We start from the raw sequence: 24,433 nt of genomic DNA on the forward strand, positions 1-24,433 counted from the left end.
GTGTCTTGTGCACAGGTTTCCGCTGGCAAAGGGCAGGTTTGGGGGCTGGGTTAGGTGTTACAAAAGTTAGTAGAACTTCCTACTAAAGTTACGGAGGCAGTCTGTGTAACTTGAAGCATTTTAAGCCAATTTAGGCCTGTTTAAGACTATATAATCTTGCTCAAGCGCAAGCAGATAATAGAAAATCAGCTGAGTCTTCCGAGATACTAATGCCAATACAGGACATGGCATCAATGATTTTTACATAAGGAGTATTAGGGGTGCTCATAGCTGGTTGAGACCTGAGTGACTTTAGCTAAATCATTCGTATAATGCTTGTGTGTGACCTAAGCTTGTCATCACAGTTTTGAAAGACAGATTATGTTTTCAGATCAATGCTTCATCAGCGTTTAAAGTACCCTTCACAAAATGCCAAGTTTTTTAGAGCATAAGGAAATAAATGTCCCCTTTATTCTTTGTTCATAAGAGGTAATTCGTTTGTTTGTGCCTGAGGAGAGGGAGACAATTCAGCCTTGAATATTGGGTAATGAGGATGATTCCTTTTTGTTGTTTTCTGGAAGAATAAAAAGCATCAAAGATGGGAGACATTAAGTGCCCAATTAGTGGAGACATATAAAGTGACCTGAATTTTCTGCCGGAAAAGACTCCTTTCACCATAGGTTAGTTCCTTGAGGGATCTATGATAAACCTGTGGTAGTGTGTTCAGTACTTTTGTCCATCTCTGGGAAAATGCGGAGACTTCTATGAAGGACAAGATCCCTTAGAATGGTGAAGTTGAGCACTCAGGTCTTATGTTCCTTTGAAGACCTTTGACTTAGCACTGTAAGTCTGTGCATTCATGGTAACATCTGGTTTCTTCAAGGGGGTTGTTTTTAAGATAAGCTAATAAGTAGTTCTTCCTAAAATAGGCACTCTCTGTCATGGAGTTATTAGCAATTAGGTGTCTGGTGATCCTTTGGACCATTGTAATAGCATTGGAGCTTTGCAGCTTTATTGGACAGTGTAATCTGATTTTTATCTTCTAAAATATTGCTGGAGCAGTGTTCAGTGTCAGGATGTTACTAAAAGCTGTGTTTGGTTTTAGGTTGAATATCCTGATGCCCAGCTTGCTGTGTTATTGGAGCATGGTGGAGCTTACATGATTACATCGTCCCTGAGGTCTTTTCAGAAACTCTCATGAGGTTATGTTGCTGAGCAAAACTTACTTGATGCCCGGTAACAGAAGAGTATCGAATCACTTTGTGTCACCACTTCATAGGGGACTTTGGGTACTGTAGATGTGCCTCTCACCAGCACATCATGCTGGATGTAACAGAGGAGATGGATAGCCCCACATTTAAAAGTGACACTGTACTTTCTGATGTTCACTTACACTGTCCAAATAAAAGACATCTCATGGTCCGATTGAATGCAGTGGGACAACCAGGTAATGTATGTTTAGACTTCTTATGGAGATTTATTTGAAGTCTGTTCATCTCTTTGTAATGTCTGAATTATCTTTTGAATGATTGGTATTAATAATTACATATTTTATTCCAGTTAGAAGCAGAATTACTTCCTACACAGTCTTTAAGGAGAGGTCTATCTGGGTTCTCACTAAAGTTAAAACTATTAATGTAGAATTTGTAGACAACCCATTTTAAGAAAAGTAATTTTAGGTTACTATCTGAGAAGAAGTATCCAAACTTGCTTGCAGGTTTAATTTTATTTATTTATTTGTTTATTTAGCCATAATCTCAATATAGCATTGTGGGATTTATGTTAAAAAGTTGGCATGTTTCTTGTGTACAAATAAAGTGAGAAGTCATGTTTTAAATAGCATAACTTATTCCTGATCATTTTTATTTTGAACTTAACTTATGAATTTTAATAAAATCTTTATGTAATGATTTACAAACTATTCCAGAGGAACCTAACAGATTTGTTTGGGCTTTGTTTGTTGGTTTTGTTTTTTTTTAAAAAGCAACAAGAAAGCTCAGAATAGCAATGGTTTTAACTGACAATAATGGGAAGAGTCAGGGCTATAGTGGAACTGAACTGGCAAATTCGTCTGACTGTTTGCCCACTTGTAGGTTTCTATAAAGTTGTCAAGAAAGCTGGCCTTGAAGCTGCTGGTAAAATGTTCTGTAGAAAAGCACTGCTCCTGCTGTGACAGAAGTGTTAATTATTTTTTCAAACTCAGTTGTGACATAAAAATAATAACTTTTGCAGCTGCCCTAGTATATGACAATGTAAAAAATGATAAAAGTAGGCTTGACAAGTGGATAATAATTCTGATCCTGATCAGGTCAAAACCAGGGAATGAATGCTGTGGCGTGGCTTCATGCTGTTCGACATTTGTTTGCTGTGATTTTGCTTGATGCAAAGAACCTTTCAATAGAATGAAATGGTCTGGGAAAATCCTTTATTTATTAAGACAAGGATTCAGTTGTAGTATGACAGCTTTTACTCTTAACACTTATGATGGCAATCTACTTCTGTCACTCTATTTGTTTTTAGGGAACCTCGTGGGGATTTGGGCACTGCTGCTTTGGGTCAGTTTTACTTAAACCTTTTGAAATACCATAGAAGATGCAGAGGGTCAGAACGGACTTGGAAAAGAAAAGCATTTCATTCATTGATGGCCTCCTCTAATTTGTTAAATAAAAGTCAGTTTAATCTTGTCATGCAAACAGTAGATGACTTAAAAAATTTCTTATGCTATGATAAGTAGTGAAGATTTTATTAGATCTAGCTGACAGTGGTCTCTAGAGAATAACAACTCTCAGTTTGTAGTAGGCCAGCTTTGTAAATAAACTGGAATAGAACTCCATAAATAGTGGAATTGTTGAAAGCAATTGTGGTAATCACTTTCCCTCTTCCCTTTTGATGTGAATGAGCATAATTCTATGATATTCTTCTTGGAATCCTGCTGGTATTGGCCTTTTTGAGTAGTCATATTCTTGGCTATCTTTTTCTCAAGTCTCAACACATTCTGTGTGATTTTGGAATAACAGTATCCAGCCTAAGATGCTTACAAACACTGCTTTTATACCACAGTTGAATCAAATTCCATGATTCTGTGTTCCATGACTGGCCCATTTAGTCAAGCACATTGTGTAAGCATGGTGTGTAAGCACTGCTGTAGAGCTGACATCCACTGGTGATGTTAGGAAAAATGTCTTCTTCATCTGTTGTATTCAAACAATACAGATTCCTATATTTAAAATTGCAATATCCATTGTAGATAACTTAGAAGTTTTAATAGATGTTCATGTCACTGGATAATGGTTGCAAAACGTTTGCAGTGAATTGGTTTATAGACAACAGTGGCCTCATTACTTTTATCTCAAAGATTAAGTTTCAAGACTCCCCCCCAAAAACACGTGTCTGGCTTTGGCAAGCTGTCTCCTGTGATCTTATTTCTGCCCCCTCATACTCATAATAAGCCAATTTCAAGGCTTGAAGTTACTTGAAATCCTAAATTTAGTAAAAAAAAAAAAAAATCTTTTTGCACTAGAACATGTGTGTTTCTGATAGGATAGGAATTACAACTGAACCAAAAGAAACAAATTCTAACTTATGTTAATTCTTCTTTCAACTTGGTTTGAACTTGTCTGAAAAGAAAACCTGTTGGAGGATGGAAGAAACTGTCCCTTCTGCCAACTGTTAAAATAAGTGTTATTAAATCAGATGAAAGTGTGCATTGTGACTATGTAGATGTTAAGTCAGCCAGTAGACTGTGAAAGTACTTCACTATTTCTACTGTCAGAACTAAATAACTGAAATATTTCTCTGTAGCAAAGTAAACTTTATTTCAAATTATCTGTATATTTTTTTTATAGTGTAGATTTTTAATATGTCAAAGGCAACCAAAATCTAACAGACGTGGAGATTGCACATGGATTCTGTTCTTACCTGATGTTTAACTTCTTTTCTCCCTCTTTGTGTTTTTACAGTATTCCTGTCGTATTTCAAACTCCTTTGGAACATAGAAGATTTGTCATCTGAGAAACATGTGAGAGAAGTTACAGCAGAAAGAGAACTCCAGTACCAGAGTGGAGATAAACTGTGTGACAAGGACAAGAATGAGCTAAAAAAGGAAAGAGAATTTATAAATAGTGAAGGAGTAGAAGCTCTGCTAGATGAGGACGGAGACTTGGAAGTGGTCAGAAGACCTCGAAGTGCCTCTGATTTAGAAGCAGAGGATCTTTTGAGGGATAGAGTATATCCTGTCATTCTGATGAAAGGGAAAGAAGATGCTTTTGAAGATGAAGAAGAATGCACTCGCAGTGATGTTGTTAAAATAGGTAAATAGGCTTACAGTCAAGGAGAAATGGAATAAATATGTTAGCATAAAACAAAAGGAAAATAGGTTTTCTTTAGAACTGGAACAGCAGGTATGAAGTGACAGGCAATAATAAACCAAACTGAATACTGTCATATTGTAAATATTTTTAAAATTTACCATTTGTGTCCAGAAGTGATTTGAGCAACAGTATACCGTGGGAAACTCATGCTGCCTAGTTAGAGTAGGGGTTTGAGCATTGTCTAGCATTATTATATAGAATGAAGAGTGTATAGTTCTGTATTTGAAAGGGAAGCACGACTTGATTCTCAAATTTGCTACTATGGAACTTGATTTGAACAACATTTTAAGGTAATTATTGCTGCTCTACTTTCATTTTCACAGAACATACTATGGCAACTCCCTTAGAAGATGTCGGTAAACAAGTATGTATCCTGCCTTGTAGTATCTTGCTGTTCATGGATTGTGCTGCACAATTTACTCAGTTTTCACTGCTTCTCTTATCCACAGGTCTGGCGTGCAGCCTTTCTTCTTGCTGATTACATTCTGTTTAAACGGGACACGTTCAGGTGTTGCTCAGTGCTAGAGCTTGGAGGTGGCACTGGAATTACAAGCATTATTATGGGAACAGTTGCCAAGAGAGTTTATTGCACAGGTAAGACAGTTTCAGTTAAATATTATTGTGAAAATTCATGAAGCAGTGCTTTCATCTTGGCATTCCCATCCTCATCAGTTCAGTTTTAGTTAATATTTTTTATTAATATATTTAAGGTTGTGTTTTTTATAACAAGAACTTTCCCAACAGGTTGAAAAAGCAGTACTACTATCAAGTGCAAGAGTTTAAAAGCAAGATACACTGCTGTGAACTCAAGATAGTGTGCCTAGGTTAAAACAGGCAGTATAGGGATTTAAATTTTTTCTTCAGGAGTTGCTCAGAGGTAGTACTGAAAGCTAGAAGCAAGAAGGATACTAGTGAAGCAATGATCAGTGGATAGAGTTGCTCTGACTTTCCTTAATCTAGTCAGCTTGAGAAAAACTTAGAAAATATTAGTCTGAAGGGTCAGGGGCATGCACAGCCCATGCAAAATATTCTTCTTTTTTTTGACTATTATCACTTTTTTTCAGACGTTGGTGAAGATCTTCTGGCCATGTGTGAGCAAAATGTTACATTAAACAAACACCTGATGGAGCCAGGAAGTAAGTGCTATGCAGTCAGTGCTTGTGCAGTTGCCTGTGTATGAACTACTTTGGGATTAAACAGCACAGTGACTCATTTAAAAAGGAAGATGCAAAATATCTATATGTAGTTCATAATGGATCTACTTCCTTTTGAGAAAAGCAAAATACTTACTCTTTCTCTGGTCATTATTGAAGGCCAGCTGCGGTTTCTACATAGTGTGAATTTCGCTGAGGTACTTGGGAGGATCACAGATATCTAGGGGTCAAGGGTCACATAAACAGTGTAAATGACGGAAGCCGAGCTCTGGAAAGGACAAGTACTTTGCAGATGAGACGTCTAAAAGAGAACATCGGTTGTCTTTCTGACCCTTAAGTTCATTCTGTTCTGGTATGAGTGGGTAACTGGTTTTGTACAGTAAATTATTTGGTGTTCAACTTTACTTGTCTCATAATAAATCTTTATCTCTTGTTTCAGTAGAGGTTTTGACTCTGCTTTTGCCTAGGTACTGTCTGAATGCCATTTATGACTGATGTGATCTTTCTTCATCCACAGGAGGGGAAGTTAAAGTGAAAGAACTGGACTGGCTGAAAGACGAATTCTGCACTGGTAGGTGGCTGTAATGTGTCCTTTCAGATAGGGTTTGGGGTTGTTTTTTTCCTCTTAGAGCCATCAAGGAAAGTCCTCCAGCACATATGCTCCTGGAAAGCAGCTGAAAGTACACAGCTGTCTTTGAGTGCATCATTGCCATGTGAATGAGTAAGGAAGGGTTTACTGGTAGGTTGAGAATAGACAAGTGGTGGCTGATGTCCACTTAGGTCAAAATCCAGAGGTGCAAACAAGGTGTGTATTTTATTATGGGGATAATGGAATCCAGGCATGATAACATGGACTTGAGTTCAGTAATCCAGATTTTCGTGTGATGGTATTTTGTGACTTGTTACTGCATGAATACAGAACTGTAAAAGGTGGCAGGGAGGGTATGACTTGAAGATGTATAAATGTTCATTCAAATGAAGTGGTGAATGTGTTATATATAAAATATTAGCCAAGGGAATGTATTCTGCTAGTTTTACCAAAAGAAAGGCAACTGACAAGTAAAATGTAAAGTGCTATTAATGATAATAAATCAGATTATTAAAACTGTCTTTCTAGTGATTACAAGGTCAACACAAAATTGTAGCACTATGTTACATGAAGCCTACTTTATAGATTTTTATATCGTCAGATGGATTTGATATAATGCTTTTAAAAAATAGAGCAACTGTTTAAGCAAGTGGAAACATCCTTTAGACATTCAAAAGCCTCTCTTGGACCTCAAAAAATTCTGGTTAATGAAAATATTTGATACTGTCAGTTGAAAAGGTTTGGGGGGTTTTTGGCTTTCAGAGGAAGTGTCTATATTTTACAATGTCTAAATTTTAAAAGCATGATGAAGTAGGAAACTTAATAAAAACTTATACAGATACATTTGTTTTTTTATTTAAAGGAGTATTTCTTTTAATCTAATTAAGTCTGTGCTGTCCTTACAGGGTAATAATTGGTTGTAAATTCTAATGTGAAAAAAGACTTGCTCTTGCCAGTCAGCCTTGCAGAGAAAGCAAAGGACTGCAGGGAAGTTCAAAGAGTGAATAGAAGGAGGGTTTGAGTTACCTTCAGTGGCGTGCACCATTCATGGAGTAGCACATGATCACAGGAGTTAAGTTTTATTTTTCCAGCTGTCAGTCATTTTAGATGTTTAATCGTGTACACCAAAGCTATATTCTTTGTTACAGATCCTGAAGCTCCTTACAGCTGGTCTGAAGAAGAGATTGCTGATCTGCATGACCACTGTACTGTGATAATAGCAGCTGATGGTAGGATAATATAAACTGCAAGCTTTTAAGTCAAAACACTTGAGCATTATGAGTAATAAACATACTTAGTTTGCTTTTAAATCCAGTAGGTCAGATGCTTACCTAATTTGTCAAAGAGTTGCCTTAAGTGTTCCTGCCTGTATTTTTTTTTTTTTTTAAACAGTTGTATTTACATTCTGAATTGGAAATAGGAGAAGAGATGTTGGAAACTATTAGCTTTTGCTTTCCTTTGCTATGGTAATTATTTGTGACTAAATATATTACTCAACATAAGCACAAGCAAGTGATAAAGAGTTTTGTCATGCTACCTTTGTCTTGCATCAGATAGCCTCTGATGAATAGGTGGTTAGACTAATATATTCTGTAATGTGAAAAAGTGTTTCCAGTGCTGCACTTGCCCATGGAGTCTGTGCCTTTGGATATCTCTGTCGTCTTTTTTTTTCTGCTCTTTTTATTGCTGAAGGCAGAGACTGAAAAATGGCAGGCTAGCTTATCTCTATAGGAAAACCACTGTTGTTATGGTATATAAGTAAAGGAGCACTGGTTTTAGTTATGATATTGAAAGATGCTGCACGATTGCTTTCCAAGGAGATAAGGTTATAGTGGTATATTAGTTACTGCCTTTGTTGTAAGAAACAAGGCCCTGTGCATTGTGATATCCTGGGTTGTTTAGCTTTGCAGTGTTTCCAGACTCAGAGAAATCTTGTTAACGTTTAGTAAGCAGTCTGACAAAAGTGATTCCCATTGATGAGAGAAATCTTAAAGTCTGACATAAGTAGTAGCAGTGGATGCTATCAGATTATCAGTTGTAGACATTAAAAATGTGCTTTTGGGTTTAGTTAAAGTAGTGACTTGTTTCATCAGAATAATCGACCGAAGGCTTTGTGCTGGGTTTAGCTGTAATAGTCATTTTTCTCCTTCCTAGTAGCTAGTGCAGTGTTGCATTTTCGACTTTAGTCTGAGAACAATACTGATAACACCAATGTTTTAGTTGTTGCTAAGTAATGTTTACCCCGATGAAGGACTTTTCAGTCTTAAGATTTGCTAGTGAGGAGGGGCACGGGAAGCCAGGAGGAAGCAGAGACAGGACACCTGACCCAAACTAACCAAAGGGGTATTCCATACCACAGCACGTCGTGACCAGTGTATAAACTTGAGGAGTTACCTGGAAGGGCTAGATCACTGCTCAGGTCAGGCTGGGTATCGGTCAGTGGGTGGTGAGCGGTTGTATTCTCTTCCCTTGTTATTTCCCTTATCATTACTATTATTGGTGGTAGCAGCAGTGGTTTGTGTTATACCTTAGTTATTGGACTGTTCTTATCTCAACCCGTGGGAGTTACATTCTTTCGATTCTCCTCCCCATCCCTTCGGGAGCAGGGGGAGGAAGAATGGCAGGAAATGAGGGAGCATCTGCGTGGTTCTGAGTTACCAGCTGGGCTTAAACCACAACAGGCTTGTTGTTGTTTCATACCTGAGACTTAAGTAAATAATACACTTAAACATATGTATTTTATGCTCTTAATCTTTTCTTGCAGTGTTCTATGATGATGACTTGACAGATGCCTTGTTCAGAACGCTGTATAGAATCACACACAACTTGAGAAATTCTTGCACAGTTTACCTAGCCTTAGAAAAGAGGCAAGTATCATGGAGAACTTAAAAAGCACTGAAAACTTTATTTGCTTTCTTTATTTGGAAGAAACATCTGATTTGATTGAAGGTCAACTCCTGATTGTCACTATATTAGTTGATTACAGGCAGTGGTATATGCTCAGGACAGGTATTTGATTTTATACATGCTTAACTTTTAGCAGTTCAGAATTTGATTTCCACAAGAGTTCAGTTTTTGTTGCCCTACCGTTGTCTTGCATGTGACAACCTCTGAGGAAACGAGGATAAATAGGTGGCATTACTGGTGTTTCTGTAATGCCTGACAACATTTGCTGTCTATTTTTGAGGTCACAGAGTGGAATGAAGGGGCTTAGAATTAGGGTGTGTGTTTCCCAGCTTGAGTACCTTTATAACGATTTATATTTTCTTTCAAGAAATTGTTGAATGTTTTGAAGTAGTCCTGTCTTGCAATCCATTCATAAACTAACATGTAAAAAGGCTTGCTTAAATCTGTGGAGATAAGTAAGCAATATCTGTTCTTAAGATATGTTGCCAAGTGTTTGTCCAGGAAGCCAAGCTAATGATTCTCTTGTGGCAGAGTGCCTTAAAATCAATGGAAAAATTCATCCAAGAGTTACTGTATATTGATGCTAACCTAAGTCTTGCCTGCTTTTCAGGAATGGCAAGGGAGTTACTTTTTTTGGCTGTCAAAGTTAGTTAATTACACAGAGAAGACCCACATTTTCCATTACATGAAGTTACATAGCTACTTAAGTTGCCAGTATAGGACAGACATCTTAAACCAATATTCTCTTGCCAGGCTTAACTTCACTTTAAGACATATGGATGTTACATGTGAAGCCTACAGTCATTTTAGAAATACTCTAAATGATTTGGAGAGCCTCCAAGATAGAAAAATTAAATACGTTGTGGAGCCCATTAAGCCTGATTTCTGCCAGTTTCTTGTTTATGAACGAATGGAGCAGTTGGTAAGTGACATTCGTTAAAATAAGGTGATGTGTTGGGCTAGCCATCTCAAGTAAGTTTTCAGGTATTTACTTAACATGAAGTAAGAACAGGTGAATAAACATTACCTTTCCATTTATTTCCAGTTAGCTTTTTGTTGTTTTCCAATTATTCTGGTTTGTGCTTACATAATTATAGTGGATTGATATAACACCCCCTTTTCTATCACCAGCAGCACAGTGGCTTAGATTGCAGTAATTTCCTCACAGATTAAGAAACAGTCTCCATTACTTTTTAAAATACAGTTTCACCATTGACTGGACAATGGGACCAATATCTCTTCTCATTTCATTGTTTGTAGAAGAGCTTTCATTTAATAGTTTTAGTAATTCCTTTTCCAGTTCAGAGTTCAGGAAATAATGTTCTAGTATCTGTGAAGTTACCTGTATTTCAGATCTGTATCTCTAATTCAGAAACATGACAGATACAATATTTGTAGTTATCTGATTACCTCCCAAGCACGTAGGGTTCTCTTTATTTTTTTTCCAATTGTCTGCTCTTAGGAATATTATGGGCAGGCTAGCTAAAACTTGCTAATTTCTAGAACAATACAGTCTAACAGATCTGTTTAAAGAATTTGCAAGTCTTTTACTGGATTGCACATCTCTTACAAGAAACGATGTTCCTGTAGTCGGTATACTATTGCTCAGTCTTCTGCAGTTTATATATGTAGTAAGATTATGGGGGCCACAGTTACTTCATGAGATGGATTTATTTTACTTAATGCTGATACCTTCAGGCATAAAACATGCATGCAAAACTTAAAAGCAAGTTATACAAGTATATAAGTGTAACCTGGATTATACCCAAATCTGTAAACTCATTCCTTAGCCTTTTTGCAGAAGGTTACTTGTCTTTGAAATATATACATATTTAAAATGCCTAAGTTTATTTATCATGAAGTATATTGCCACAATTCAAGATGTCATGGTAAAGAGTATGTGATAGTCTGATTAATGACTGGTATAGCAAAGTGTATGGTAATTTATTTTACTTAATTTATTCAAGTGGTCTGTTTTTCATCTTTGTTGTCCAACAGATTGAGAAAGCGGGGGGGTGGTGAATAAGAGCATTTGTGAGACTGTGATTCCTCACTAAATTGAGTATTTTTTCAATTGTGTTTCTACTAGGATTATCAGAAGCGTTTGTCAACACAGGCTTAGCAAAAGAGCAAGATAATCAGTCACAATACTGCAAAAGGTCATGCAGAACAATGAAATTATTTTAAAACAAATTATTTAATTCAATACTAATCTTTTGTTCTAAAAAATCTTGGTACAAGAGTGAAGAAATAAGTTCTGATGCTCTGTCTCAAAGATAATTTGGTGGTTGTTCTAGAATAATACACATGGACTTGATATCCATCCACAGATGGATATTACCTACAGATGGAAGGTGTGTCTTAAAACTTGTCTTCAAGTGGGCATGTTGAATCTACTGACCTGACAAAATACCTGCATGTATTTTTTCCACTCCTACAGGAATTGTGGAAGATCATTGCTGAACAGCTAACATGACAGAGACATGAGAAACAGAAGATCTTTATCTGAGGATAAAGGTTTTTTGTGATGTTTTGTTAAAAAAGGATTTTCATCCCAAGAAAAGCATTTTCCTGGTGGGACTGTGCTCTCAGAAAGTGCTGTTACACAGATTTGCTTTACTTCAGTAAGTTTGGTGTTTGGCAGTTAGGATATGGTTTCTTTAACATTTCTTTTACAAAACTGTTTGATGCTGATCCTCAAAGTATGTGCTGGATGCTGAACAGTGGCAGTGACACAGTGACTTGCTCTTTGGAATCAATGACATAAGCTTTAGATTCTCACAGAGAGGCACTTAACCTTTTCCGTGTGGCTGATTTGCAGATGTCATGCATTTTCTATTTTAGTTTTCTGAACACAGACACTGCTCTTGGTCTCTTCCAGGTTCCACATTATTTTGTATTTATGGACATTTGTGAAACAGTGGTCTGGGCAAAGACCTGTCTTTCATGGACTTCTCTTCAAGCAATCTCTTTATGAAGCTTAGTCCTTAATTTTCAGTTTGTCCTATCTACATCATTCTAGTTCAGGGCTACTCTGTGAACTGAAAGGACACAAGATGCATTTTGTTTGAGCCTCTAAAAATACTCCACAGAGTTCTTGGAGGTATATTGCTCTGCTGGAACTTTTAAGCTGTTCCCACTCAGGATGAGGGTGGGAAGGTGCCTCGTGAAGTGATACACTACCACTCCTTAAATGTTTGGCATTCTACCCTCAGTGTATATGTGTGAGGCTGGGGAGAAGGTGACCAGCGATGTCTTGCCCATACAAATGGGGCCTTCAGCTTTTGGATTAAAGTACAACATATTGGTCACATCTCTCCTGTGTTATTAATAAAAACAAGATCTGCTTGTACTTTTAATAAATCTTGTGTGTACTGTTATGTTTGTATCACTTGCCATATGTACACTGTCAGGGAAGCTCTTGTGCCAGCTTCTGGATTCTTTAACGTTAGGTGAGGATCAGTGATAAAGCTGTTCTGGCCTGTGACTTGTGACTACTAATGCATACATTGCATTAGAAGCATCTGGCTGACTTCTTGAAAACCTGTTTACATTTGGTTTAGTTCAGTTGGTTTAGGTTATTTCATATACTACTTATATTTATGAAGAGATACTTTCTTCATGTTCTTTGATGAGATAAAAGCTTATTAGGTGATGATGGCCTTTTCCTGTTGAGTATAGTCAAAGTAAAAATTATTGTAGCAGGTAACTGCCTAGGTAGACAGAATTTCTCTCTCGGAACCCTCATTTGAACTTCAAAGATACAAAACTATTTTAATCCAGAGAATCCCAAAATATTGTTCTTTTGTCTATTTTGTAATGTTACTGACTTCAGTAGGTTAACTGAAAACTGGGTTTGAATATAGATGCTTATTTCAGTAGTAATGTTTTGAAGGCTGTAGCAAGAAACTAATTTAAACTGATGTGAAATAGTGTGTGCAGTTAGGGAAGATTTTTACTTGCGCAGGACTTCTGAAAATCTCTGGAATTGTCAATAGAAATTCATCCAGGTAGAGTGATACTGTAGATCTTTTAAATGTAGAATTCAGCCATTTTACCAGAGTTGACTTAAGTTAACGTCTGAAAAATATTTTCATACTTGTATCTTTAGCTGAGTAAACATTGTGGCTGCTTGGGAAGCAAGTTGAAGTAGAATTTCCACCTAAAAGAATAAAGTCAGTCTTTCTGTTGAGGGCAAACAGCTTTGAGGTTTCAGTGACTGAGGCCAAATCACAAATTTGGATATAACCCTTTTCACTGACGATAAGGAATAGCCAAAAGTAGGCAACAGTTCCTGGGTACGACCTTCTCAATTTTGACTTTAATCATACTTTAAATATAGCATAAATGACAGTTGTTTTCAGAACTCATCATGTGAATTTACACCCTTAGCAATTCATTGTTTATTAAGATATCCAAGCGGGGAGTTTAGCACACAGATTATGGTTGCAAATCAAGTTAGTGCCTAAAATGATAATGCCTCAAGCACATTATCTGTGTTTACATAATCAAGAAGGATTTTTTTCCAAATAAAACATGAAGTAAAAGATAGTATGCTCCTTTGGTGATGTTATCAAAATTTGAAAAAGTGTAACAGCTGGAAAAACAGGTACAAGACAGGACTACCAAGAACATACAGAGAAGTCAGGTGATTCAACATCAGGTTAGATGATCTTGGACTTGTGAGCTACTGGGAGTTTGTGTATTTCATTGAAAAAAACCTTAGGAACTCTGCTGGCCTGTTCATATAGGTCTTTCTGGCCACCTCATAGCTAGTAGGGAAAAAAGGGGAATCAGTATTGCCCATTCCTGCAAGCCCTTTATTTCTGTGTAGAAGAAGGAAGAGAAGGTAAGTGCTTTACCTAAAATTAATTAATGTTTTACTCTGCTATGGATCTGAGGTTGGGAGGATTCCATTTGGAAAACTTTCACCTCTGCTAATTTAAGTCATTCTGCACTTCAGAGTGTTTCTGAATGTAGTTGGCATAGTCTGGTTGATTAGCCAGATGGATTGTCTTGGGGAGGGAGGAGCAGCGGAGGTGGAGGGGAACCTGTGGAACTCTCGCAATGCATTTATTTCTGATAAAGGGGAGGAGTGTCACAGTTTTCTTGGGAAGTGTGGTAATGGATGGACATGTGATCTTCCAGGAGGAATCTTGTTTGAAACAACTGATTTTCAGCTTTGTCACTGGTGTATGGTGAAATAACACGTCCTTTCTCAATCCCCACATGCATGGTGAAGATGGCAAGCATCCCTGTCATTTTACCTCCGCTTAAGAGGAATATGAATGACATAACTGTAGATACTGTTCAAGGGAAGAACTTGAACTTTTATGTGACATCGGCATGAGCACTGCAAGCTGATTACATTTCTTTTTAATCTTTGTTGATATGAAACTTGAAGGGCTGCTTTGATGTGAACTTCACAAAAATGAACTTCTGTATGTCATTTTGCAGTAGAAAAGTTAAGATAGTCACTTGATGGGATACATGATGGATATTTATTATCTCTGTGTGTTCTCATGTGTGGGTGGCTATTCATAGACCATAGTTTTAGCTCCATCTGCTGTACGACACTTTGAGTCAAAACATTTTAGTTTGTTGAACATCCTGTTCCATTCTGTTTTAACAATATCACATTTTGGAGTAACAGTTTCGGTTGAATATGGAGTTCTGCATTTCTCACCTAGCCTTGGGTGTACTGGGGATGAAGTAACCGTGGAAGTAATCTTAAAAAAGGTGATGTTTAATTACCTGCCCGTTAATGGTACCTTTACGAGGCTGCCTCCAGCAGTTTGGATTTTCAGGAAACATTCAAGGAAGAAGTGGATGCAACTCTGTGTGTGTGTGCTAGAGACTTCTCATTCATTAGGTCATGACAAATTTGATCTCAAAGTTTTATAGTAGATAAATCCCATGAGTTTGTCTGTTCTTTGACTCTACTGTTCTCATGAACTTGTAGATACACCAGAAGCTCTGGTCCTTTTTTTGTTTTCCCCAGGGGATTAAGGACTTTTTCTCTGGTGGTTGCATTTCTGGGGGGTCCTATTTGTGTCTTTTGTTTTTTCATTCTGGTGGATGTAATCCTGAAACTTGAAGAAATAGTTTTGTGTGGTTTTAGTTTTCTACTCTCTTTCATGTAAAGATCAATAAGCCAATGGACTCACATCTTTTGTTAAGAATCCAATATAATACTTGTCTGTCCCTAGTGGGATCTACAATGTGCTTAAAGTACATTATGAAATGGATTATTTTGCAACAATAAAAGTGGCTAGAGCCAATTTTGGAAAGGCTTAAATGCACTTTACCAGTGACCTTGCAATATTATATGATTTTATAAACATTCATTACACTGTTTCTGAAGCACAGACCCACATCTTGCCAGAGGTCTTATATAGCATAACAGGGAAAAAAATAGCAAAGGAAATTATTGTAATTCTCCTGGTGCTATGCAAGCAAATCATATTCATTCAAAAATAGAAAAGGGAAAAACCATGGATAGAAAATGAGATTCCCTGGAAATGGTGGGAAGTCACCCATAATGGTCCTAGAAAGCAGCACAAGGAATTCATGGAGACCCAGAGGAATTTAGGGTAGAGGTAGATTCCTACAAAACTGAGGGAAATCCTAGAAAGTAGTGTTGGAGTTTCTCCTTGAAAGCCAGGAATTGGAGGGAAGCGTAGTCCTCCAGCCTGGTGATTGTCAGGGAGCAGCAGGAAGGAAAATCCAGGGAACTACTGGAGGGTGGGAATTAGTTCTTGGGAAGTAATTGAAGAACTGGAAAGCAGTAAGGGAAATTCAGGAGTCCAAATGTTTAGATGATCCATACAAGTAAGCTTTATCATCATGTTGGGTTGTTTTTTTTTTCCTTTTATGTCGTTTTATGTAGAGATACTGGCCTGTCAAAAGATGTTATAAGGCTCATGGAGAAATAAATTATTGCAGACAGAATGAGGAAGCAGGTCCTCAGTTTTATTACATCTGTGCTGTTTTCCTATTTCTTGCAGAATGTGTTTTCAGAAGCAGCCTTTTATGTGGTCTGAGTATTGGCTGCCTGTCTTTGAAGAGCCTTAAGAGTCTGAGGCAAGTTCATGGGTTACTGTAATGCAGCTGAAACATAGCTGTGCTGTGTCTGTCCATCTGAACCATGATACTGAAGCATATATATGTTTTTCTTTATGTGGGCTACAGGTGAATGGTATCATTTTGCCTTATGCTTCATTTTTATAAAAGAATAAGCAGCTGCTGTAGAAGCAGTCCTGCTTTCAGTCTTCTGTGCTTATTTTACATTCCAGTTGTACATTTTCCGCTTCTGTGTTGGTTATAGCAATTTTACAATCTGAGCCATATTTATTTTGTGGGTTTTTTTACTCCAAGAAAATCTAATTGCAAGTGTATTTCTCCATTGGATCAATGAGAACTCATCCAACTGACTCCTGTTATCAGAACTTGTACTGGTGATACAAGGCGACCAGTACAGAGAGCAGACCAGCTATTTTGATGGCACTTGGTGTTTGGGTCCACTCTGGGGTTATATGAGACTGTACTCTTAACTCACATAGCAGTGTGTATGGCATTTTAGCAGGCTGATATAAATCAGTTGTGTGACCACAATTCCCTGTGGTCAGATTGCCAGAAGTGTTACGGCCATACTCTGCTGTTGATTTTAAAGGCGGTTGTTAGTGCTGAGTGTTGGGTACAGAAAACTAAAGACTGGTTCTGAAAAGTGCATGCTAAATTCTTGTGTATCTGCCAGTTGTGAAGTGTCAAGGATAGCTGCCTGCCTCATAAACTTGTAGAGATGTTTAAATCTGAAAGTAAATTGAAATTATTTGCTTAATGCATAGCAATGTGTCTTTAAAACGCAGGTCACCTCCTGAAAGTGGTTGTGGTATTTGCAACCTGAAAAATACAGTTGGCAAGGAAGAGCTTTCCTGTAGATAAATCCCAGATGTCAGGGACTGAAAACTTTAAGATCCAAACAAGAAATACAAAATGGGGAAGGAACAGAGTCAGCGAGTAATAATTCTTCTTCCTGCATTCTGAAAGTTGTTTTCATTTATTTGAAGACATTGTCAAAGAGAAACTAATTATCATTACCAAGCCCAAACAGGTTTTAGTCTTGAATGGGACCTGCCATTCCAGCTGCTGGAAAGAAGCTGTTTCTTTTCAGATTCTTCTGCATCCTGCCCCTTGTTCATTTTCCCCTACTCTCTACAGAGAATATTATGCAGTGTTTTCCATAGGACAAAGTATAAATTATTGACTAATGTGCTGACTGTTACCTAGAGAGTTACACCAGACAGAACAGGTAACCACAGGGGGGTGTGTGTAGCTAAAAAAAAAGCAATGGAAGTGATACGTGGATTGACTCCACAACTTGTTAGAGTTGTAAAGTAGGTATGCTTTATTCAGCGCTGAGGTGCATGGGGGTTGCTCCTCCAAAAGCATGCGCACCCTCCTTTGCCATTCAGTTCGTTTATATTACATGTAATGATTCCTAAACATGAGCTTGCTTCATGCCTAATACATATGCAAAACCTATTCCCATCTAGTATTATAATTAGTTTTCTGGCATTCGTCCCATTGGTGCGCCTGCACAGTGCCTCCTGGTGGTAGTCGTTAGGGGGTCGTGAGGATGAAGGCCTGTAGTTCCTCTTCATCACTGCGAGTAACCTCTTGCTTTCACACAGACTCAATAGGGTTTCCGCTCCTATCCAAACCTCAGGTTCGGTACAAGCCAGCTTTATGTATCTTAAAGCAGAAACTTGTCAAGTTAGAAAATTTTGTTACTCTGGGTATCTTCTGTTCTTTTTCTTTCTAAGGATACTATTTGAACAAGAATGTCTTAAATACTAAATTATGAATCTTATCTACTACAATTCTGCCTAGCAGCTGTAACTCCTACAATTCTGCTTCAATATTCTAGCAACTTTGACTCCTACGGTTCTGCTTCACCAAGCACAGTGACTGCTTAAGCAAGCAGGCACAATGTTACCCCTTTATTTCCTGGTATCAGAAGGACACAGAAAGTCTTCAGAGGTTCAAGTCCAGTAGCAAGATTTGAAAATCAGCTACTTCTGCTACCAGGCTGTCTTGTGCTTTGGTGTGGGACATAGGTCCAGAGGCTTGTATTTTCTTATGGACTTCATCCTGCCATGGTGTCACTCCTCCTGACCCTCACTGTGTGTGTGCTATGTGTCTGTGCTGAAAATTGGTGGTTAACACTTCATCTTGAATAATCCTGCCAGCAGCGTGCAGTCAGAGGTGGGAGTACAGTGCGCTGCCTCCGAGGTTTCTTCCAGCAGATGGCATGTGGAGTTTCTTTAACAATACCAGCACCCGAATGAAGTAAGGTAACACACAAACAAACGTGTGTTTACAGATTACTTACCGGAGCCGGTCCCCGGGCTGGCGGAAGAGGAGGTGTGAAGGAACATTCCTGGCTCAGCAAAGGGAGTGCATTCGCTAAGCTCCTGCTTCCTTTGATGAGGGCTATTTTTTTGTAATGGGGTAGTGAAGGCAAATTGTACTCTATAAAAATTCTATTCGAGGGATTTTGTTCTCTGCGGGTTTTTTATACCTAATGATGATTCTGAAAGAACAGGCTCCTTTCAGAACAGGATGCAAGGAAAAGGTGTTTGTTCTAGGTCAGGCATGTAAGTGAAGACTTGGGTTTTAAATTTGGAGTTTGATATCAAGACTGGGTTTCATTTGAATTTCTAATCAGAGTTGAAAGCCCAAATGACTTTTCCTTGTTGCCGTGTTTGCTAAATTCAGTGTGTCCCAAGTGGCTGCAGGTAAACATCAGGAATTACGACAGGTCGGCCGGTCTGTGTGAGCTGCAGTAGTGCAGACCCGGACCGCCATCACGGTTAGCAAACGGACTCCTCTCGGTGCATTCCGGCCTGCAGGGCGGACCGAGCGGAGCAGAGCAGCCTAAGCGGAGGGCTGGCAGCAACCCTTTCAGGAGGACGTTACCTGTGGAAGCCCGGAGCGGGATTTAGGGTTCTCTCCCCCATTTTCCCTGCCAGGTGTGACCGGCGGGCACCCCTGCTCTGACGGACGGCACGGGGGCAGCGGTGCAGGCCGGGTCGATTCCCCAGCGAGGTGTAGATAACGAACAGCCCGCCCGGAGCCCTCCCGCTACATCCCTCCCCGCAGCGCGGTCCCGCCCACCACCTCCCCGCGCTGCCTCCCCATTGGCAGCACTGGGCGCGGGGCTACCGGCGGCGGCGCGGATTGGCTGAGAACGGGGGGTTGGCCGCGGAGCGGCGGCGGGGCCGCGCAGGCAGTGGGCGGTGATCGTGGGGGCTGCGGCGGTGACTGCCCGGTCCGGTCGGGCCCGGTGCAGCCCGGTGCCACGCTGCGCGGCGGCTGGAGGAGACGCAGCCCTGCACCTCCGGGTGAGCGGCGGAACCGTGCGGGACGCTGTCCGCTCGGGGCGGGGGGCCTGGCGGCTGCTTCCCAGCAAGCGGTTCTCTTCATGGCCCCGCGGGGTGGGGGAGGCGGGGGGCTGCCCGCGCCGGCTCCTCTCCGGTACCCTTCCCTCGCCGTATGCCCTCAAGGGCAGCGCTGCGGTGCCCGTCACGCCGGGGCTCCCTGGGCATCCACCGTGCCGCTCTCCTCTTGGATGTCGCTGGGAGGGCGGCTCAGGCGCAGAGATCCACGGGGCTGTCTGCGTTCCGCGGGTACCGGTGCGCTGACATCCGCTGTGGTCCTTGGGTTATCAGACCCGGGCATGGCCCCGGGCCCTGTGGGTGCCAGGCGCGGCGCGGGGCAGTGGTTCCCCATGGATTCGGGGACCTTCCTGAGCAGCGGTGGTGTTGTCACCCGTGAGTTCCGCCGCATGAACAGGCGTGTGCGGTGCTGTGTACACAGCTCTGCAGCCGCGCCGTGTCTGAAGGGATCGAGTCCAGCGGGCGGGTGGGCCCTGTCACAGACTTGCGCAGGGGAAAAGGGAAAAAAAGGGAACGAGAGGGCACAAAACCTAGTAGAAAATACATGCATACCGTGGAGAAAACCCTATTGGCTTTGCAGATAGCTCTCCCCTTCTTAATATGTTGCTGCCAGCTGAGTAATGGTGTTTATGGAGGCCTACTGCAGCGCTTCCAGCTGAGAGTCTCTTCAGTTTCCTGTTCTCCAACTTGTGATGCAAAACCCAGGCTCCTATCTCAGGCTTTGCCGTGAGACCTCTTTGGCTTCACTTCCCTAACCTGCTTTGAAGTAGTGTATGGCTGTTTACCTAGAGCTTTACCTTTGCCTAGCTTGGCTTTTGCCTCTGTGATTCTCCTTCTCTGTTTATAAACTACAGTGAAGGGAGTGATAGGCAAAGAAACTGAAGTCTTGTTTTCCAGGTAATTTTGTAATGAGTAATGAATGTTCAGGCCAACAAAAATTGGATTTTGCCCTGCAGTTCAAAGGCATGGCTCATGGGCATATAGTTTCAGGCAGGGAGTTCAGTAAAGGGTGAAAGTCAGCTGATAAGAAAGGAGGGTAGGAAGCTCTACAGTAAGAAAGTTACTTATTGAATCTTTTATAGTCTGATTATTTTAGTATAAATTGAATTGAGGATATTTTTTACAGCTCTTGTTGCATTGTGGGAGTTTTTTTGTTTTGTTTTTTTTTACTGTAATTGGTCTGTCTATGTACTTGAGTAGTGTGTTGGGCAAATTGTGTCTGGACTAAGTTTGTCTTCTCTTACTGCAGTTACAGTGATTGAAATACTGGATCACAACTTGCAGTACTAAGGCACAGTAAATGTAAAGGGTAATATCTGCATATCATAGGGTTTCTTATCTTCACTGTTCAGAGCACTTCACAATGAGATAAACATCACTGGATGGACTGTACAGATGGGGAAACTGAAGCAGATGCAGGGAAAGAAATCTGTTACTGCAAGTAACCTGCTAGATAGCCTTTTGGACTTGGGGTTAGTGTTCAGGTCTTCTGTGTCTGCAGTCAGCCAGTGCTCTGCCATTACACTGCATTGTACTTCTTGGACAACTTGGAGTGCAAAAGGCTATGATGCATACATCTTCAGACAGTAGAGACCTGCGTCTGTAAGTGTATGGTGTTATTAGACAAGCCAACCACTTATAAAATGCAGGGGAAAAAATTGTAATAGAACTGCTTTCTCCAAAGTTCAGCCCTTTAGTCTTGTGAGGAATAACAGGCGTAGCAGCCTGCTGTGCAGTGAGGTGCCTTGTGCATTCAGATACAGAGTAAACTGAAATAGGTGCTTAAAATGGGATATTTATGCCCAGGAGGAAGTAAGCAAACACAGCATGCAAATAAATGCCAAGCAGATCAGTAGGTGTACTGCTGCCAGCTGTGTTGTCATTGGAAAAGGAAAATGTCCTGATCTGGATTTTCTCAGATACAGAGAGGAATTAGGATGTGCATAGGCTGCATGTATACACATCTAAACTAGTTCACTGGCCAGCAGCTTAGAGGTCTCCATGTGTTCCCTTGCCCTGTTTGATTTGTGTGTTGCTTAACAGGGGAGTTTCAGAACAGTTTGTACAATGCCTTGTATGCCCCACAGCTGGATTCATCAGCAGTCCATCAAAGCTGCTTGTGTGTTGAGGTACAGCTGCACAGATCTCAGCCTGGTCTGGTGTGCTGCCCTCAGAGCTGCAGAGTGTGTCACCTGGTTTGTGCTCTGATCACTGGGCTTGAATTAAAGCAGTTCCAGTTACCTTATGACATACACGTCTACTACTGCTTAGCTTCATACTTACGGTGATGTAACATCAGGGTTCACTGTATTAGGAAGATGTCACAGCTGGTCTAAACCAAATTTGATCTGATTTTTGGCTTCCCAGCTCTGTTTTGCGACTTCATGGATTGAGAGTCCTTTCAAGAACCACTTAAAAAAAATTCTAATTGTTTCAAGCACAAAGATTCCTTTCTTTTCTTATCCAAATGGAAAGAGCTTGTGGAAATGTTTTGGAAAAAAAGGGCTGTTTAGTGGTGGTACATGTGTGTACTGTATGAAAAGTATCGCATTCATGTTGTATCCCTGTTGTTAATATACAGCTCTGTTGTATCTTAAAATATTACTGTATACCCTAAATTTTTAATCAAATGGTGTCTCTTTGAGCTCGAATGAATCTCTTTTGCTTTTGGCTTTGCTTTTGCCAGAAGAAGCAGGGAGAAGAAAATAATACATCTTCATGGGGCAGTTCTCAGATTTCATGTAATACACTTCTCCTCTGCATTGCTTTCAAAGACTGTTTGATTCCTCCTTGTATGTCAATCTGTATGTGCCGTTTTTGTTCAAGGAGGCTTTTCCAGTAGTGCCTCATATTCTTCTACAGTTCTTCATAAGCTCTCAAGAATTTTTCAGGCATAATGGTAAGTCTGAATCAAATGGTGAGGTATCCTACCCCATTTGAAAGAGTAACTAACAGAAAAGAGCTGGATTCCATCAGGAGAGTAGTGAGTGCTGATGTGTAGGAAGCTGTGAAAGTATAGGTACCTAAAGCAAAAATGACACATCAGGAACACTGCAGCTTAAAGACCATGAATACAGCACACAGGTAATTATCAGTGTGGGCCTGTCACCTATGGAAGGATGGATATGCTGTAAGCCTTACATAACAGATGTATCTTTTGGGAGGCTGAAAACTCCCTATTCTTGTTCCAAACTGATCTGCTTTCAAATTCCTTTTCTTCATGAACAGAGTAGGTTACCTTGGGGGTCAGGAACTTAAAGTAGGTAATTCTACCAGCTCTGTGGCTTGAAAGCCATAACATCCCTGTCCCCCTTTGTTCTGAATTTTGTGATTTGTTTCATCAGATCACAGTCCTGTTTCCTGAAATGACAGCTATGGGCCAGGAAAACACAGAAAGTGACATTTTCTTATCCATATGGTGTTTGTGCAAAAATAACAGTATTCTGGGTGTTTTCCAAAGCATGCAAATTCTATAAAACAGAGAATATTGTTGTAAACTGTTTCTGTGGCTCTCAGACTCTTTTCTGATCTGTGGGAGTAGGGGTTTATAATGCGCCCTTGTATTAGATTGTCTTTCCTTTTGCAAAATATTTTATTGTTCATTTTCCATCTCTTAGCCAGATACTAGAAACTCAGCAGAAGAATTGGCTAGAAACTTTGGTTGTGTATTGCAGTTCTTGCTTCTATGAAAGAAGGTTGTCTCTTGCTGTCCAGTGGAGGTGTTTCTGTTTGCAGTGGAGAGAACATTTTCAAAGAGTATGATTTTCTTTTTGATCACTTTTTGCAGCATGGATTTTGTAGATTTGGAGTATTTTTGTGTTTTGTGCATAGCAGCTTGTACAGCTGTAAATTCTGTTGAGGAAATGAATACATGTTCTAGCGCAGGCTGGATATAGTCAATTATTTTACTGCACCAGGCAGCAGCTGATCTCACTATCTGCCTTTGGGAAGGGATACTGCAGTTGATTCTGAAGCTGTACTTTTGAAAGCTGGACACCTGCAGTGTCTAGGACCACAGGACATGAACTTCCTTTTTAAAAGAAATTATTAAGCTGCACTGGTTGATGTGAGAAAGCGAGAGAACCAGGGAACTGAAGTACTGCTTTTAGTACGTGAGTGCTGCCAGCTTAAAGAAGGGCCAGGAATGTGAATTTTATTCAGACTTAGGTGATTCCCCTTTATATTGTCTATTGTAATTATTTCTGTGAATCTCTTTCAGTTTTAATGCAGGAAAAAAATGTTTGTGTAGATGAGTCTTCATACTGTACTACATCAAACTCTTATTCTGATCTCTTGCTGAAAAGGAGAGTGCTATCTAACTTTCTGTGGCAAGGTATAAGGCACTTTGAAGGCAATAAATCTTCAGACTTGGTGAGTTTCCCATTTAGATTTTATGATTTCACTGAAATACAACTTGGCATTGCCAGAGAGTGGAGCTCTCTAGGAAGTGTTTATCTTCTGGGACTCTTGTGAAACTCAGGGAGTGGAGCTCTCTAGGAAGTGTTTATCTTACTGGGACTCTTGTGAAACTCAGAAGTTTACAAATCAAAATGAATTCTGATGGTGTTTCTGGGGGCAGTTTAGAGTAATGCAGCTCGCTAAAGATTTAATGTAAACAGTCAGTATATCTCAAGTGTATTTTGGGTGACAGGATGAAATGCCAAAGTACTGGCTTAGCTGTACAGAGGGTAAAACAACTTTTGAACCTGTCTGCAAGTTTTCTGATTTTGAACACTTAGAAATATTCCTTATTCCAGGTGGAATTTTCCTTGCCATCCCCAAGCAAAGTTCAGTTTTAATTTCACGAGTGAAAATATGTTGCTTTGCAAGTGTTGTACTCATTTATAGTTCTATTTTATGTAGGAATTTTTTTGCAATGTCCTCAAAATGCCCGGAATTTCAAACCTGGCATAACTCAAGTGCTTCCTGGTTTTTGTTTGGTTTGGGGCTTTGGTGGGTTTTAATTTATTTTAA

General features: G+C 39.8%; 2 protein-coding genes across 2 annotated transcripts in view; both read left to right on the forward strand.

Annotated features, from left to right (window-relative positions):
* Positions 1-13,550, forward strand: METTL22 (methyltransferase 22, Kin17 lysine). The gene is made up of 10 exons (XM_061358284.1): positions 1-1,426; positions 3,939-4,289; positions 4,673-4,713; positions 4,799-4,943; positions 5,414-5,485; positions 6,021-6,074; positions 7,241-7,321; positions 8,857-8,959; positions 9,753-9,921; positions 11,440-13,550. The coding sequence occupies exons 1-10, from the start codon at positions 1,300-1,302 to the stop codon at positions 11,473-11,475; spliced, it is 1,179 nt and encodes a 392-aa protein (XP_061214268.1). The 5' UTR covers positions 1-1,299; the 3' UTR covers positions 11,476-13,550.
* A 5,747-nt stretch (positions 13,551-19,297) lies between these two features.
* Positions 19,298-24,433, forward strand: part of ABAT (4-aminobutyrate aminotransferase) — a 54,559-nt gene continuing 49,423 nt past the window's right edge. The window contains exon 1 of the mRNA XM_061358289.1: positions 19,298-19,405. The gene's annotated coding sequence lies outside the window, so the exon portion shown is untranslated. The remainder of the gene's footprint in view (positions 19,406-24,433) is intronic.

The sequence above is a fragment of the Neopsephotus bourkii genome, unplaced genomic scaffold, assembly GCF_033783945.1.
Source record: "Neopsephotus bourkii isolate Nb327-2 ecotype Australia unplaced genomic scaffold, CSIRO-AGI_Nbou_v1 NB_940, whole genome shotgun sequence".
Lineage (NCBI taxonomy): Eukaryota > Metazoa > Chordata > Aves > Psittaciformes > Psittacidae > Neopsephotus > Neopsephotus bourkii.

Coding starts and splice junctions, on each gene's coding strand:
- METTL22 (XM_061358284.1), top strand. CDS start 1,300: ATGCTGGATGTAACAGAGGAGATGGATAGCCCCACATTTAAAAGTGAC. Junction 4,714..4,798: donor TAGAAGATGTCGGTAAACAA/GTATGTATCCTG, acceptor TCTTATCCACAG/GTCTGGCGTGCAGCCTTTCT. Junction 5,486..6,020: donor ACACCTGATGGAGCCAGGAA/GTAAGTGCTATG, acceptor CTTCATCCACAG/GAGGGGAAGTTAAAGTGAAA.